Raw genomic sequence first — 13,841 nt, 5'->3', positions numbered from 1 at the left:
AGAAGACTGAGGCATAAGAATTGCTTGAACCCAGGATGGGGCGGTTGCAGTGAGCTGAGATGGTGCCATTGCACTCCAGCCTGGGGGTAGAACGAGACTCTGTCTCCAGAAAAAAAAAAAAAAAAAAACACACACACACAAAAGACTTGAGTAGATATTTCTCCAAAGAAAATATATAAATGGCCAATAAGTACATGAAAAGATGCTCACCATGAGTAATCAGCAGCAAAATACAAGTCAAATTAGGATGGCTGCAGTCAACACAGAAAATAACAAGTGTTGGCCAGAATGTAGAGAAATTGCACAACCCTTGTGCACTGTTGGTGGGAATGTAAAATGAGGCAGCCACTGTGGAAAAAAGTGTGGTGGTTCCTCAATAGTTACAAATAGAATTACCATGTGATGCAGCAATTCACTGCTTGGTATATATCCGAAAGAACTGAAAGCAGAGTTGTTTTTTGTTTTTTGTTTTTTTGAGATGGAGTTTCTCTCTGTCACCTGGGCTGGAGTGCAGTGGCATGATCACGGCTCACTGCAACCTCTGCCTCCCGGGTTCAAGCAATTCTTCTGCCTCAGCCTCCCAAGTAGCTGGGATTACAGGCATGCACCACTATGCCCGGCTAATTTTTATATTTTTAGTAGAGATGGGGTTTCACCATGTTGGCCAGGCTGGTCTCGAACTCCTGACCTCAGGTGGTCCACCTGCCTTGGCCTCCCAAAGTGCTGGGATTACAGGCGTGAGCCACCACACCCAGCAAAAGCAGGGTCTTGAAGAGACATTTGCATACCCATGTTCATAGCAGCATTACTCATGTGTCCATCCCAAGTGTCCATCAGTGGATGAGTGGATAAAGAAACTGTAGTCTATCCAGGCAATGGAATATTTTTCAGCCTTAAGGGAAGGAAATTCTGACACATGCTACAACATGGATGAACCCTGAAGATATTAGGCTAAATGAAATAAGCCAGCCATCAAACAAATACTATATAATTCCACTTGTAGGAGGTACTATTTTGATGCAAAAGTAATTGCAGTTTTGCAATTAATGACAAAAGCCACAATTGATTTTGCACCGACCTAATACTAAAAGTAGCCAAATTCAGAGACAAAAAGTAGAAAAGTGGGTGGCAGGGGCTCAGGGGAGGCAAAATGGGGAGTTAGTGATTAATGAGGACAGAGTTTAGTTTTGCAAGATGAAAAGAGTTCTGGAGATGGAGGGTGATGATGGCTTCATTGTTATAAATGTTCTTGACACCATTGAACTGTACACTCAAAAATGGTTAAGATGGCAAAGTTATGGCCGGGCGTGGTGGCTCATGCCTGTAATCCCAGCACTTTGGGAGGCCGAGGTGGGCAGATTGCTTGAGCCCAGGAGCTTGAGACCAGCCTGGGCAACATGGCAAAACCCCGTCTCTACAAAAAACACAAAAATTAGCCAGGCATAGTGGTGTATGCTTGTAGTCCCAGCTACTCAGGAGGCTGAGGTGGGAGGATTGCTTGAGCCTGGGAGGTGGAGGTTGCAGTGAGCTGAGATCACAACACTGCACCCCAGCCTGGGTGACAGAGTGACCCGTCTCAAAAACAAAACAAAACAAAAAAAAACAAACTTTATGTATATTATGTATATTTTACCACAATAATAATAATAAAAATAAAGGCGGGCCCATAGATTTGTTTTTCCAAGAGGATTTCCTGCTCCTGAGACAGGGGCCAGCTGCCTTTGCGGTTCCCCTGTGCCTGGGGCTGAGAGCAGCCGAGGGCCGGGGCCATGGTTGCTACCCTCTCTTCATGGTCCAGGGGCACAGCTGTCATTGCTTCTCTAGTTGTGATGCTGAGAAATCCCAGGGCAGGGCACCCAGGCCCTCTAGGCTGCAGCTCCTTAAGAAAGGGGCCTCGCCTCTGTCCCTCCCTGGGGCCTGGCACAGAGAAGCCAATCTTTGCTTCCATCCCTCTCTCAGCTCCCCTGAGTCTTCCCTCCTTGCCTACAGCTGATCGGATGAGAGTTGGTCAGACACAAGCTGAGCCAATCAGGGTCCTGGGAACTAAGTTTGGTATCCGTAGTGCTAAACTTAAGAGCTGATGGTTGAGCGACCCTTCTGGGACATGATGGCAGGGAGAGAAACAGCCAGGCCTTAGAGAGAACTAAGATCAAAATAGCCTGTGTGACACCTATTGAAGCCTGGCTAAACTTCCTGTTTTTGGGTTTTCGAAGATCTCCCCTGGATCCTCCCAATAAATATTTGCATAGTTAAGTGGGTTATAATTTCTTTCAATCCAACAGTTCTAGACTGTAACACACCCAGTGAGTATCTGTTCTGTGCTCCTATTCTGTCATTCTCTTGTTTGCCAGTGTCCGTCCTAGGGGCTGGCACACCCAGGGGGCCAAAGAAAACCAACTGGATGACAAGTCCCTCTGAGACCTATGACAGTCAGTGGGGCTTAACCTTTAGTTTGTGTCCAAATCACCTGGAGTGCTTCTTAAAAATGCAGATTCCTGGGCCCTGGCTCAGTAGGTTTGGGCAGGGCCCAGGAAACTGCATTTTGAGTAGGGTGCAACGGATTCTAGGGCCACAGCTGAAGAAATGATAAGGTAGTGTGGTGGCAGCCTCTAAGATGGGCCCCAGGTGACCCTGCTTCCTGGTATTCACATCCTGGTATGGTTCTTTCCCACACTGAGTTATGGTGGGCCCATGTGGCCAATAGATTGCACTGGATGCAACAATGGGGCTTCCAAATCGAGGTCACAGAAGACACTACATCCTCCGCTGTGACTACTCCAGGGAAAGTCAGCCACCATGTTGTGAGGATGCTCAAGCAGCCCTGTGAAGAGTCCTACCTGGAGAACTAAAGCCCACAGCCAGCACCAACTTGTGGGCCATAGAAGTGTGCCATCTTGGAAGCAGACCCTTTAGTCTCAGAACAGCCTTCAGATGACTGCAGCCCTGGGTGATGGCTTAACTGTAACCTCCTGAAAGACCTACCAGCCAGAATCATCCAGTTATACAATCCCCAAATTCCCGACTCATGGAGATTATGACAGATAAATGCTTATTGTTTTAAGCCACTCAATCTTGGCATAGTTTTTTTATGCAGTAATAGACAACTAGTAAAAGTGATGCTATGATGATCAAATCCATTTTCCAGTTAAGGAAACTAAGTTTCATGGAAGGGCTCTAGAATTACCTGATAGTGGAGATTCAAACCCAGGCCAGGCTAAGTTCAAAGCCTGTACTTTCACAGCTATACCCTAGGAGGCTGGAGAAGGTCACAGATCAGCAAAGAGCTTAACTGTTTCTCCCTCTCATTGTGTGCAGGCAGGGAAACAGACCTGGGGTGAGGAGTCACCATTGTTAAGGTCACCTGGCTGGCCTATCTGGGTGATGTTCCCTGCCCCAGGCCCCCTGCTCTTGGGATTGGGAGTGCATTCAGCGTCCCAGGTACCTGCAAAGGCAGCCTGGTTTCCACAGTGGCACAACTTGAAGCCTTGGCTGTGGGGAGGTAGGGCTTCAGAATGACCAACCACATCAAGGGCCAGTCAGCTAGGGAGGGCTTGGTTTTGTGCATTTTCTAGGAGGTGGGGATGCCTGCTCAGTGGGAATTGCTAAACTAGGAGGGAGGAGTGCACGGAGGCCTGAGGCTCAGGGCCTGCCCTCAGTGCTCTGGTGTGCCTTCTACCCAGGCAGATGGGACCTCCCAACCTCCTCAAAGTGCTAGACTGACCACAGCAACCCCCTGCCTCACACCTTCCATGGCTCCCCAGTGCCCTCAGGAGAAAGGCATATTTCCTGCCATGCCCCAAGGTGCTTCACAATTTGGCTCCATCCCTCTTCCTCCCCACTGCCCTACCTCAACTTCCAGTCTCCTTTGGGCTTCTTCCTTCCAGGTTCTTATCCCAGTTCCACCTCCTGCCTATGGTTCCTTCTGCACTCCTCCTCTACTTCTCCTTTCTAACTCTTGTCATCTTTCAGGCATCAGTTGGGATGCCCCGTCCTCCAGGAAGCCTTCCTGGACCCCACTACTTGTACCTTCATGGCCTCCTGTGTTTCCTCCATCCAAGCTCTGAGCACAAAATAGGTACTCAATAAATGCTTATAGCATTGAGCAGACAGTAGGTACTCAATAAATACGTAGCAGCTGATGAACAGTTGCCCAATGGCCCCCAGCTGGGCTCTCCACTCTCCTCTGTGCCCCGATCCAAACCCGCCTCCTCCTGGGGGCTGTCCTGGCCTTCTCATTGCTCTCTAGCCCCTCCACTTTCCCGCAGCCCCCCAGTGCAGAATTCCACATTTTGCTGCGCTGTTGCTGCCTGTTTCACTCCAGGGCAGTGGTGGCAGACACCCTGTCAACACCAAAGCTGATGACCCAGAACATGCTTCAGTCCCTGAAGCCCACAGGCACCTGCTCCCTCGGGTTCTCAGGTGGCTTGCGTGGTGCCAGACTCCACTCCCGCCAGCCTGGTCCCACAGGGGGCCACACCCTGGGGGTTTCTGACCTCCAACCTTCTCAAGAGCTGTGAATGAACTGAGGGTCTGAAAGGGTATTCTTTGGTTTTGTTTAATTTGAATCTTTACAACCACCTTGTGAGCAAGATGCCATTCCTACTGCCTCCACTTCATGACTGGGAAACTGAGGCACTGTGTAGTTTAGGCATTTGCCCAAGGTCACACAGCTCTAAGAGGTGGGGCCAGAGTTGAAACCAGGCCATTCAGCTCTTGACTCCCATCTTCCTCCCCAGCTCTGAGGACAGGCCATCCATTCGCCTGAAATGTCACATGCAATGGGCTGACTCAGGAGCTCCAGGGCTGATGGGGGCCTGGGCCCTGACCTGCCACCTCCCACTCCCACCACTCCATGAGGGGTGCCCAGGCATCCCAGTGGGCTGTCCTGCTGGGCTTGGAGCAATTAGTTATCCTAACCGAGACGGGGGTAATTGTTTAACGCTCCCTGCAAGGATATACGGAAAAACTCGGGCAATTGGAAGATTTCCAGACAAAGGGAAAAGGGCTGTCTTGGGACAGCCACATGGCTGGGCTCATGGGTGAGTAATGTTTAGTGCCACTTCAGGGACTCTCCTGATATCATAGGTCACAAAAAAACCCCTCCTGCAGCCTGATGCACAGAGACTCACTATCATAGGCTGGAAGAACCTACCCCCTACTTACAATAACAATAACTAATAGTTACCGAGTTTTTTCTTTTTTTCCTTTGAGATAGAGTCTTGCTCTGTCGCCCAAGCTAGAGTGCAGTGGCACGATCTTGGCTCACTGTAACCTCCACCTCCTGGGTTCAAGCGATTCTCCTGTCTCAGCCTCCTGAGTAGCTGGGATTATAGGTGCACACCACCACGCCCAGCTAATTTTTGTATTTTTAGTAGAGATGGGGTTTCACCATGTTGGCCAGGCTGGTCTCGAACTCCTGACCTCATGATCCACCTGCCTTGGCCTCCCAAAGTGCTGGGATTACAGATGTGAGCCACTGCGCCTGGCATTTTTTTTTTTAATAGTCTCACTTGGCCGGGCGTGGTGGCTCACACCTGTAATCCCAGCACTTTGGGAGGCCGAGGTGGGTGGATCACGAGGTCAGGAGATCGAGACCATCCTGCCTAACATGGTGAAACTCCATCTCTACTAAACAAAATACAAAAAATTAGCCGGCGGTGGTGGCGGGCGCCTGTAGTCCCAGCTACGAGGGAGGCTGAGGCAGGAGAATGGCGTGAACCCGGGAGGCGGAGCTTGCAGTGAGCTGAGATCTCGCCACTGCACTCCAGCCTAGGCGACAAAGCGAGACTCCATCTCAAAAAAAAAAAAAAAAAAAGTCTCACTCTGCCCATCCAGGCTGGAATGCAGTGGTGCAATGGCTCACTACAGCCTCTGCCTCATGGGTTTAAGCAATTCTCGCGCCTCAGCCTCCCGAGTAGCTGGGACTACAGGTGCCCACCACCATGCTTGGCTAATTTTTGTATTTAGTTATCGAGTTCTTACTGCCATGCAGTTTTACGCATATGCATATGCATGTATATTCTTCACAATGACCTTCTGAGTTGGCTGCTGTGATACCCCCATTTTGCAGATGAGGAAACCGAGGCCCCAGTTATACAACTAGGAAAGGTGTGATGCTATGTTGGTCAACAGGAAGCCCCTCTTGGCATTTTCCCATCGGGACTGGGGGCACTAACCACTCACACACTGTACAGAGGTGGGCACAGCTTGCAAGCTGGTTCACTTGCTGGTTTAGGGGTAGAGTGCAGTTTTGACTCCTCATACCAGGCCCTGGAGTCTGAGCAGCTTCTACCCTGCTGCAGGCTGGTCCACAAGGCACACTTGCCAACCCAGATGCCCACAAGGCCCAGGCAGGTTGCACAGTTGAGGGCTGAAGCAAATCATGGGCATGTGCCCCATCTAAAGGCAGCCAGCCCTCATCTGGCTATTGTCACATTGGAACGTGGGCCCAGTGTGGCCAAGATCTTGACTATTTCCTGGAGAAGCTCATAATCATGCTTTTTAATGGGACATGCCCATTAAATGTTGGCCTTTTTTTTTTTTAGAGAGGAGGTTCTCACCGTGTTGCTCAGGATGGTCTCAAACTCCTGGCCTCAAGTGATCCTCCCACCTTGGCCTCCTAAAGTGCTGAGATTACAGGCCTCAGCCACCATGCCCAGCCAATGTTGGCAATTTAGAAACCAGGCTTACATTTTTTTTTTTTTTTTTTTTTTTTTTAGAGACAGGGTCTCTCTCTGTTGTCTATGCTGGAGTGCAGTGGCAATCATAGCTCACTGCAGCCTCAAATTCCCGGGCTCAGGCAATCCTCCCACCTTGGCCTCCCAAAGCACTGGGATTATAGGTGTGAGCCATTGTGCCTTAAAAACTAGTTTTAGAAAATACCATTTTGTAAAACATCTCTGAGGGCCAGATCTGACCTCCAGTTTATACTCCTAGCCCTAGAACAAAGAAGCAAGACACCCAGAATTATTATACAATTCTGTATTTAGCGACTCGTTTACAGAACATGTTCTTTTAAAATTTTAAACAAAGTTCATCAATCTCTCATAGAAACGGTTTGTGTATGTGTGTGTGTTTTTTTTTAACCGTTATAGGAAGTGAACCTGACAAAGTTGTTCACGGGTCCGCTAGCTTTAAGTACAACAGGATTTCCGTGTTCAAAAGACTATACTAAGTGCTTAATCAAATCCCGTCACACTAAAGCCAAATTTAGTTCTCTAGGAATCGGAGTCTGCGTATAAGCCTGGATTTCAACGTTGTGTTGGTTTCAACAGTAAAAAGTGGTGTGTTCCCCCACGGTTGTCTTAATTGCAACAGGGTGGTGGTGGCTAAAAGATGTTTCATTTGTTCCAGATTTGATTACTCTGAAAATTGGTCACTGTTTCCTATTGTCAAAATATAAAAATACCTTCATCTGGATAAAAATGTATACAGTGGAAAACTCTTCAATGCATAGCCTGGGTGTATGGAAAAGGTTTTCCTTCAGGGTTTGTGTTTTGTTGACTGTTTGGTGTGGAGACTGCAGCCTGGGCTGGGTGTGAGAGTTGGGATTTCTGGAACGGTCCTTATCTGTCCCCTTCTGGTTGCTGGGTTTTGCCCATATGGTTTCAAAATGCTAGCTACATCTTTGAAACCTCCATCGGCCATCTCACCCGCTGGCATTACATCGGCATTGATTATATTCACCTTCTCATCTTCATTCTGGGGAGTCACTCAATTCAGCCTTCCCATGGACAGTTTGAAAAAGGAAACGTAATAAAAACAAGGGAGAGAGATTCAATAGCCAATATGGTGGCCGTTCCATCCAAATTGGGAACTCTCACCCTAGAAACCATGCCAAAGACACTGGAGGAAGGGCTCCTCTGAGTTGGGGGTTAAGTCTCTGCTCCCCAACAGGTCATGCGTTGGAAGGTAGGAGGATAGATTTGGAGGCTGGGATATGGTGAACATGCTGCGATGAACTTGGCCTTCCAGAGTTCTGCATGGACTTGGAGTTGCAGATGCCTTCCAGAAACAGCACTACGGTCAACTTGAGAAAGAAGATGGCGAGAAGGGGAGCTGGGGTCTCTAGTTTGATGAATCTACTTTTTGGCGCTGGTTACTAAGCTTCAGTGGTCATGGGATGACCAACACTGTCACTTTTGGAAAACACCAAGAGGGTAAGATGGCGGCCACAGTCTTGCTCTGGAATACCCACACTCCTACAAGTGGGGAAACTTCTTGGGTTGTGCCTATGGTTCACATGGGAAATGGGGTCGCTCTGGCTCAAACGCCACTCTCCAAGCACCTGCCCCATGCCCACCTTTCCAAAGGATCTGGAAACACTTCTTGCCTATAGATGGACAAGATGGATGTCTGACCTCCATGGCCCACAGGTTTCTAACTAGTGAGACCTGTGTAAGCAGTTTGTTCTGTACCATGCTACATCTCGTATAGGACGGTTGGGCCACAGCCCACATCTCTACAACATTTACAATGGCACGGACATTCTGTTATCAAGCTTGCAAAACAGACCACCAGAATGAAACACATCCTCAACGGCATCGAGGTTTTCGTTTAGAGTCTTTTGGACTTTCTCTTTTTAGCACAGTTTCTGGAAGGGCAGTAGCATTGCGCTGTGTCTCACAGACAGATGTGGAAAAAAAATCGCGGTTCAAAGGTTATCTAAATTTTGGTCAGTCTTATAGTGTTTTGTGATGGCTTTGAATAATTGTCTTCTTTTAATCTCATCTAGTGGCAAAAACGACACAACTTCAGTGTATACTTCGCAACAGTTGTGACAGCATCCTGATTTTATAACTCTCTGTAATATCAAAACAGCATCAGCTGGGATAAATTCCAAAGGATCCTTTATTAAAATATCTAAAAGAGGTCTATAAATATTTATTTATTTTTCTAAAAGAGTTTGGAGTTTTCAGGTGAATATGTGGTGCCATTTTGCTTCTGCCTCCTGCAGAGGGTTCAGGGTGAAGGGGGCAGGGGGGTGCAGAAAAGTGGAGGCAATGGCATTTGACCCACCTGCTCACACAGCTTCATAGAACTAGGATTACAACAAAAAACGTAAACGGCATAACATTGCTGTCCACATTTTGATGGTTGAGTTCCTCCCTCCCTTACCCCATCCTGTTGAGGAGAGTAAGTGCGAGAAGGAAGGTAGTTACCAGGGTATGTCCCTTGCCCCCTCACCCTGCCTTCAGAACTCCCACTCCAGGGCCTCCTCCCGATTGGCAGCCCGCTCTAGTCGGTAAATGATGCTGTTCAGATTGGCCATCTTCTCATGCCGCCGCTGCAAGTTGGGGTTCACCTTGGCACTGGGGTGCAAGGCTCCAGCCATGTCAGCAGTGGGGCTGGCACTCGGCACTTTGGCAGGGGGGGCGCCAGGTGGGGATGGGGAGATGGGAGCTGAGGAGGAGGGGACAGGTGACACAGACATCATGAGGCCTGGTGAGGAGGCGGCCGAGGGCGAGTTCAGTGACACCTCCAGGCTGCAGCGTGAGGACTCTGAGGCTGACTTAAAACTTAAAGGGTCCGGGTGAAGTCGCTCCTCGGCCTCACTCTCCTGTTGGGGATGAAGTGAGGGACAGTCTGGGGTGGATCCACCTGGAAGGAGGGACCCGGGAGCCACTTTTGGGAGTCCATCATTACCCGGAGGGTCGGGATGCTCCTCTTTGGGGGGACCTTGGCCTTTGTCCAGCTCCCCTAAGTCCTGGGGCTGGCTGCCTGCCTCTTCCTCGGCGTCCTCCTCCATCTGTTCCTGCTTGATCCTCACTTGGGCCTTGTCCTGGGTGGTCAGGGGTGTGCTGTTCTCCTCAGGGCCCTCCTGAAGCTCCAGTTCCTTCACGGTTGGCTTCTGGTCCTCAGTCTCAGAGTCAGGGCTCTGCGGGGTGGGGTCTGGGTGGGAGTGGCCTGGCGGTAGGATTGCAGGACCCCCACTTGGATCAAGGTCTGGCTCATCCTGGGTCCCCTCCACCAACATCTCCCGGCGCATCCGGGACCTGGGGCAGAGACGGCGGTGAGCCTGGGGCTGGACAGGGGACTCCCAAACCCTGGACTCCATCTGCATACATGGCATTTTGGTCCCACCCACTGCCCTGGGGCTCTCTAGGCACTAAGCCTCCATACTTGCACCATCTTATTAAGTCTTCTCAACAACACCACAAGGTGGGCGCTATTATTATCTCCACTTCACAGGAAACAAGGCTCAGAGATGTTAAGTGACTTGTCCCAGGTCACACAGCTAGTAAGTGGCAGAACCGAGACTTGAACACACGACTACTGAATCCCAAAGCTCATGATCTAGACCTGTGCTGGCCAACACAGCAGTTACTGGCCATACATGGCTCTTGAGTGCTTGACATGAGGCTAGTCCACATTGACATGTGCTGTAAGGGTACAATACACACCAGTTCTTAGGCTTAATACAAAACAAAGTGAAAGATCTCATTAATAATGTTTATATTGGGCTAAATCAAATAAATGATTATGATTAATTTTATCTCTTTTTTTTGAGACAGAGTCTCACTCTGTCACCCAGGCTGCAGTGCAGTGGTGCGATCTCGGCTCACTGCAACCTCTGCCTCCTGGGTTCAAGCAATTCTCCTGCCTCAGCCTCCTGAGTAGCTGGGATTATAGGCATGTGCCACAATGCCTGGCTAATTTTTGTATTTTTAGTAGAGATAGTGTTTTGCTATGTTGGCCAGGCTGACTTGAACTCCAGACCTCAGGTGATCCACCCACCTTGGCCTCCCCAGGTGCTGGGATCACAGGCTTGAGCCACTGGGCCTGGACCCAATTATTTTCTTACAGCAAATGAAGTCAAGAAATTTTAAGTAACTTGTCCAAGGTCATAGAGCAACAGGGGTTTCTGTTTCCTCAGCACCTTCAATGCTGTGGCTCCCTGGCCATTTATGTTAACAATAAAGTACACTAATATAGACTATTAGCAACTATATAGTTACAAACATAATAATAATGGGCGCTTGTCATGTGTTGGGCACTAGGCTAAGCACTTTTTGCGGTTTTCTTTTCTTTTTTTTTTTTTTTGAGATGGAGTCTTGCTCTGTTGCCCAGGCTGGAGTGCAGTGGTGCAATCACGGCTCACTGCAACCTCTGCCTCCCGGGTTCAACCTATTCTACTGCCTCAGCTTCCCGAGCAACTGGGATTACTGGTGGGCGCCATCATGCCAGGCTAATTTTTGTATTTTTAGTAGAGGCAGGGTTTCACCATGTTGGTCAGGCTGGTTTTGAACTCCTGACCTCAAGCAATCCACCAGCCTCAGCCTCCCAAAGTGTTGGGATTACAGGTGTGAGCCACCGCACCCAGCCTGTTTATTTCATTTTCTGTTAGGTTGGTGCAAAAGTAATTGCATTTTCTGCCTTTTTTTTCTTTTTTTTTTTTTTTTTGAGATGGAGTCTCACTTTGTTGCCAGGCGGAGTGCAGTGGGGGCACGATCTCGGCTCACTGCAACCTCTGCCTCCCGGGTTCAAGTGATTAACCTGACTCAGCCTCCCGAGTAGCTGGGACTACAGGCACACGTCACCATGCTGATTTTTGTATTTTTAGTAGAGACGGGGTTTCACCATGTTGGTCAGGCTGGTTTTGAACTCCTGACCTCAAGCAATCCACCAGCCTCGGCCTCCCAAAGTGTTGGGATTACAGGTGTGAGCCACTGCACCCAGCCTGTTTATTTCATTTTCTGTTAGGTTGGTGCAAAAGTAATTGCATTTTCTGCCTTTTTTTTTTCTTTTTCGTGAAACTTTTTTTTTTTTTTGAGACGGAGTCTCGCTCTGTCGCCCAGGCTGGGGTGCAGTGGCGCGATCTTGGCTCACTGCAAGCTCCCAGGTTTATGCCATTCTCCTGCCTCAGCCTCCCGAGTAGCTGGGACTACAGGCGCCCGCCACCATGCCTGGCTAATTTTTTGTTTTTTATTAGAGAAGGGGTTTTACCGTGTTAGCCAGGATGGTCTCGATCTCCTGACCTCGTGATCCACCCGCCTTGGCCTCCCAAAGTGCTGGGATTACAGGTGTGAGCCACTGTGCCCGGCCTTTTTTTTTTTTTTTTTTTTTCTTTGAGATGGAGTCTCACTTTGTTGCCAGGCTGGAGTGCAGTGGGGGCACGATCTCGGCTCACTGCAACCTCCGCCTCCCGGGTTCAAGTGATTCTCCTGACTCAGCCTCGGGAGTAGCTGGGACTACAGGTGCACGTCACCATGCTAATTTTTGTATTTTTAGTAGAGACAGGGTTTCACCACGTTGGCCAGGATGGTCTCGATCTCTTGACTTCGCGATCTTCCTGCCTCGGCCTCCCAAAGTGCTGGGATTACAGGCGTGAGTCACTGCGCCTGACCTTTTGTGACTTTTTATTTTAATGGCAAAACCGTTTTTTTAAAAAATGGCAAATCCTTTAAAATGGATCAAGAAACATTTTTTAAAAAATGGCAAAAACCAGCTGGGCGTGGTGGCTCATGCCTGTAATACCAGCACTTTGGGAGGCCAAGGCAGGTGGATCACTTGAGGTCAGGAGTTCTAGACTACCCTGGCCAACATGGCAAAACCCCATCTCTACTAAACAAAAAAAGAAACAAAAGTGGCAAAAACTGCAATTACTTTTGCACCAACCTAATATAATAATCTCATTATGATACACTAGTCTGATTTGCACTGATAAAGGAGACCAGGCTGAGAGGGCACAGGAACTGGCATGGTCGCAAGGCTCTGAACCTAGCAGTCTGGCTTATATTTTCTTGCCCCTGCCTCCCTGCTCAGGTCCTGTGGGGCCCCATCCCAGGATCCTGGGCCTGGAGGAACTGTGAGGGGTCACCTAGTCCGTACCGTCTCTCAGTCCCCAATCCCTCCAAAAAGGTGACCTTGCCCACCTTCCAGAGCTCTCCCCCACCTCCCTCAGCTCCCTCCAGTGGGAAGAGCTTCGATGGGGAGGGACTTTGTCTTGTTTTCTGTGGCGTCTGGTACAGAGTAGATGCTCAGTAAACATTTACCAAACGAAATAATGTGTTCTTCTGTAATTATAACCCTTTGAGAGTTCTTTTGAGAGTGGAATTCTCTCTTCTCCTTTGTGCAAACTCCTATTCATCCCTCAAAACCCATCTCAAATACCACTTCTGTAAAGTCCTCCCCAGGCAGAATTCCCTTTTCCCTTGGCCCCTTGTTCCCTCCTGTTTCACAGCATTTATTAGATTATAGTGAAATGTTCTGTTTTATGACTGTAAGATCCTTAAGGGCAGGGATTGATTCACTATGCATACATTAGAAATGTTTGTTGAATGAATATGTTGGATAATAACGGAGTGCTCAGTTCCTGTGGGGAATCAGAGAGAAGATGTCCCCATATCCCCCAGGGAGGGAAGGAAATGAGCAGGCTTTAAGGACCTATGTCATTTGTTATTTGGTAGGCTCTGCTCTGAGCCAGATGATAAACCATATTTTATTTTATTTATTTATCTGTTTGAGACAGAGTCTCGCTCTGTCACCCAGGCTGGAGTGCAGTGGTGTGATCTCGGCTCAAAGCAACCTCCACCTCCTGGGTTCAAGTGATTCTCGTGCCTCAGCCTCCTGAGTAGCTGGCATTACAAGCCCCTGCCTGGCTAACTTTTGTATTTTTAGTAGAGACGGGGTTTCATCATTTTGGCGAGGCTGGTCTTGAGCTCCTGACCTCAGGAGATCCGCCTGCCTCGGCCTCCCAAAGTGCTGCGATTACAGGTGTGAGCCACTGCGCCCGGTCAAAATCATATTTTACAATGCGTTTATACCCAGAGTTATTTCATTTGATCTACAATCAAGCATTGCGGGATAGGTATTAGGTTCCTCATCTGTAAAATAAGGGT

At 48.8% G+C, this 13,841-nt stretch overlaps 1 protein-coding gene across 5 annotated transcripts in view; it reads right to left on the bottom strand.

The window, feature by feature from the left end:
* Positions 1-6,966: 6,966 nt before the first annotated feature.
* CUX2 (cut like homeobox 2) overlaps positions 6,967-13,841 on the bottom strand; it is a 317,720-nt gene continuing 310,845 nt past the window's right edge. For all 5 annotated transcript variants that reach the window (XM_031001066.3, XM_055359054.1, XM_055359051.2 and 2 more), the window contains one exon: positions 6,967-9,995. In XM_031001066.3, coding sequence (XP_030856926.1) covers positions 9,194-9,995 — 802 coding nt within the window. In that variant the 3' untranslated portion in view covers positions 6,967-9,193. The remainder of the gene's footprint in view (positions 9,996-13,841) is intronic.

Source organism: Gorilla gorilla, chromosome 10 (genome assembly GCF_029281585.2).
Source record: "Gorilla gorilla gorilla isolate KB3781 chromosome 10, NHGRI_mGorGor1-v2.1_pri, whole genome shotgun sequence".
NCBI classification, from domain to species: domain Eukaryota; kingdom Metazoa; phylum Chordata; class Mammalia; order Primates; family Hominidae; genus Gorilla; species Gorilla gorilla.
This window is presented reverse-complemented; position numbering and strand designations above follow the sequence as displayed.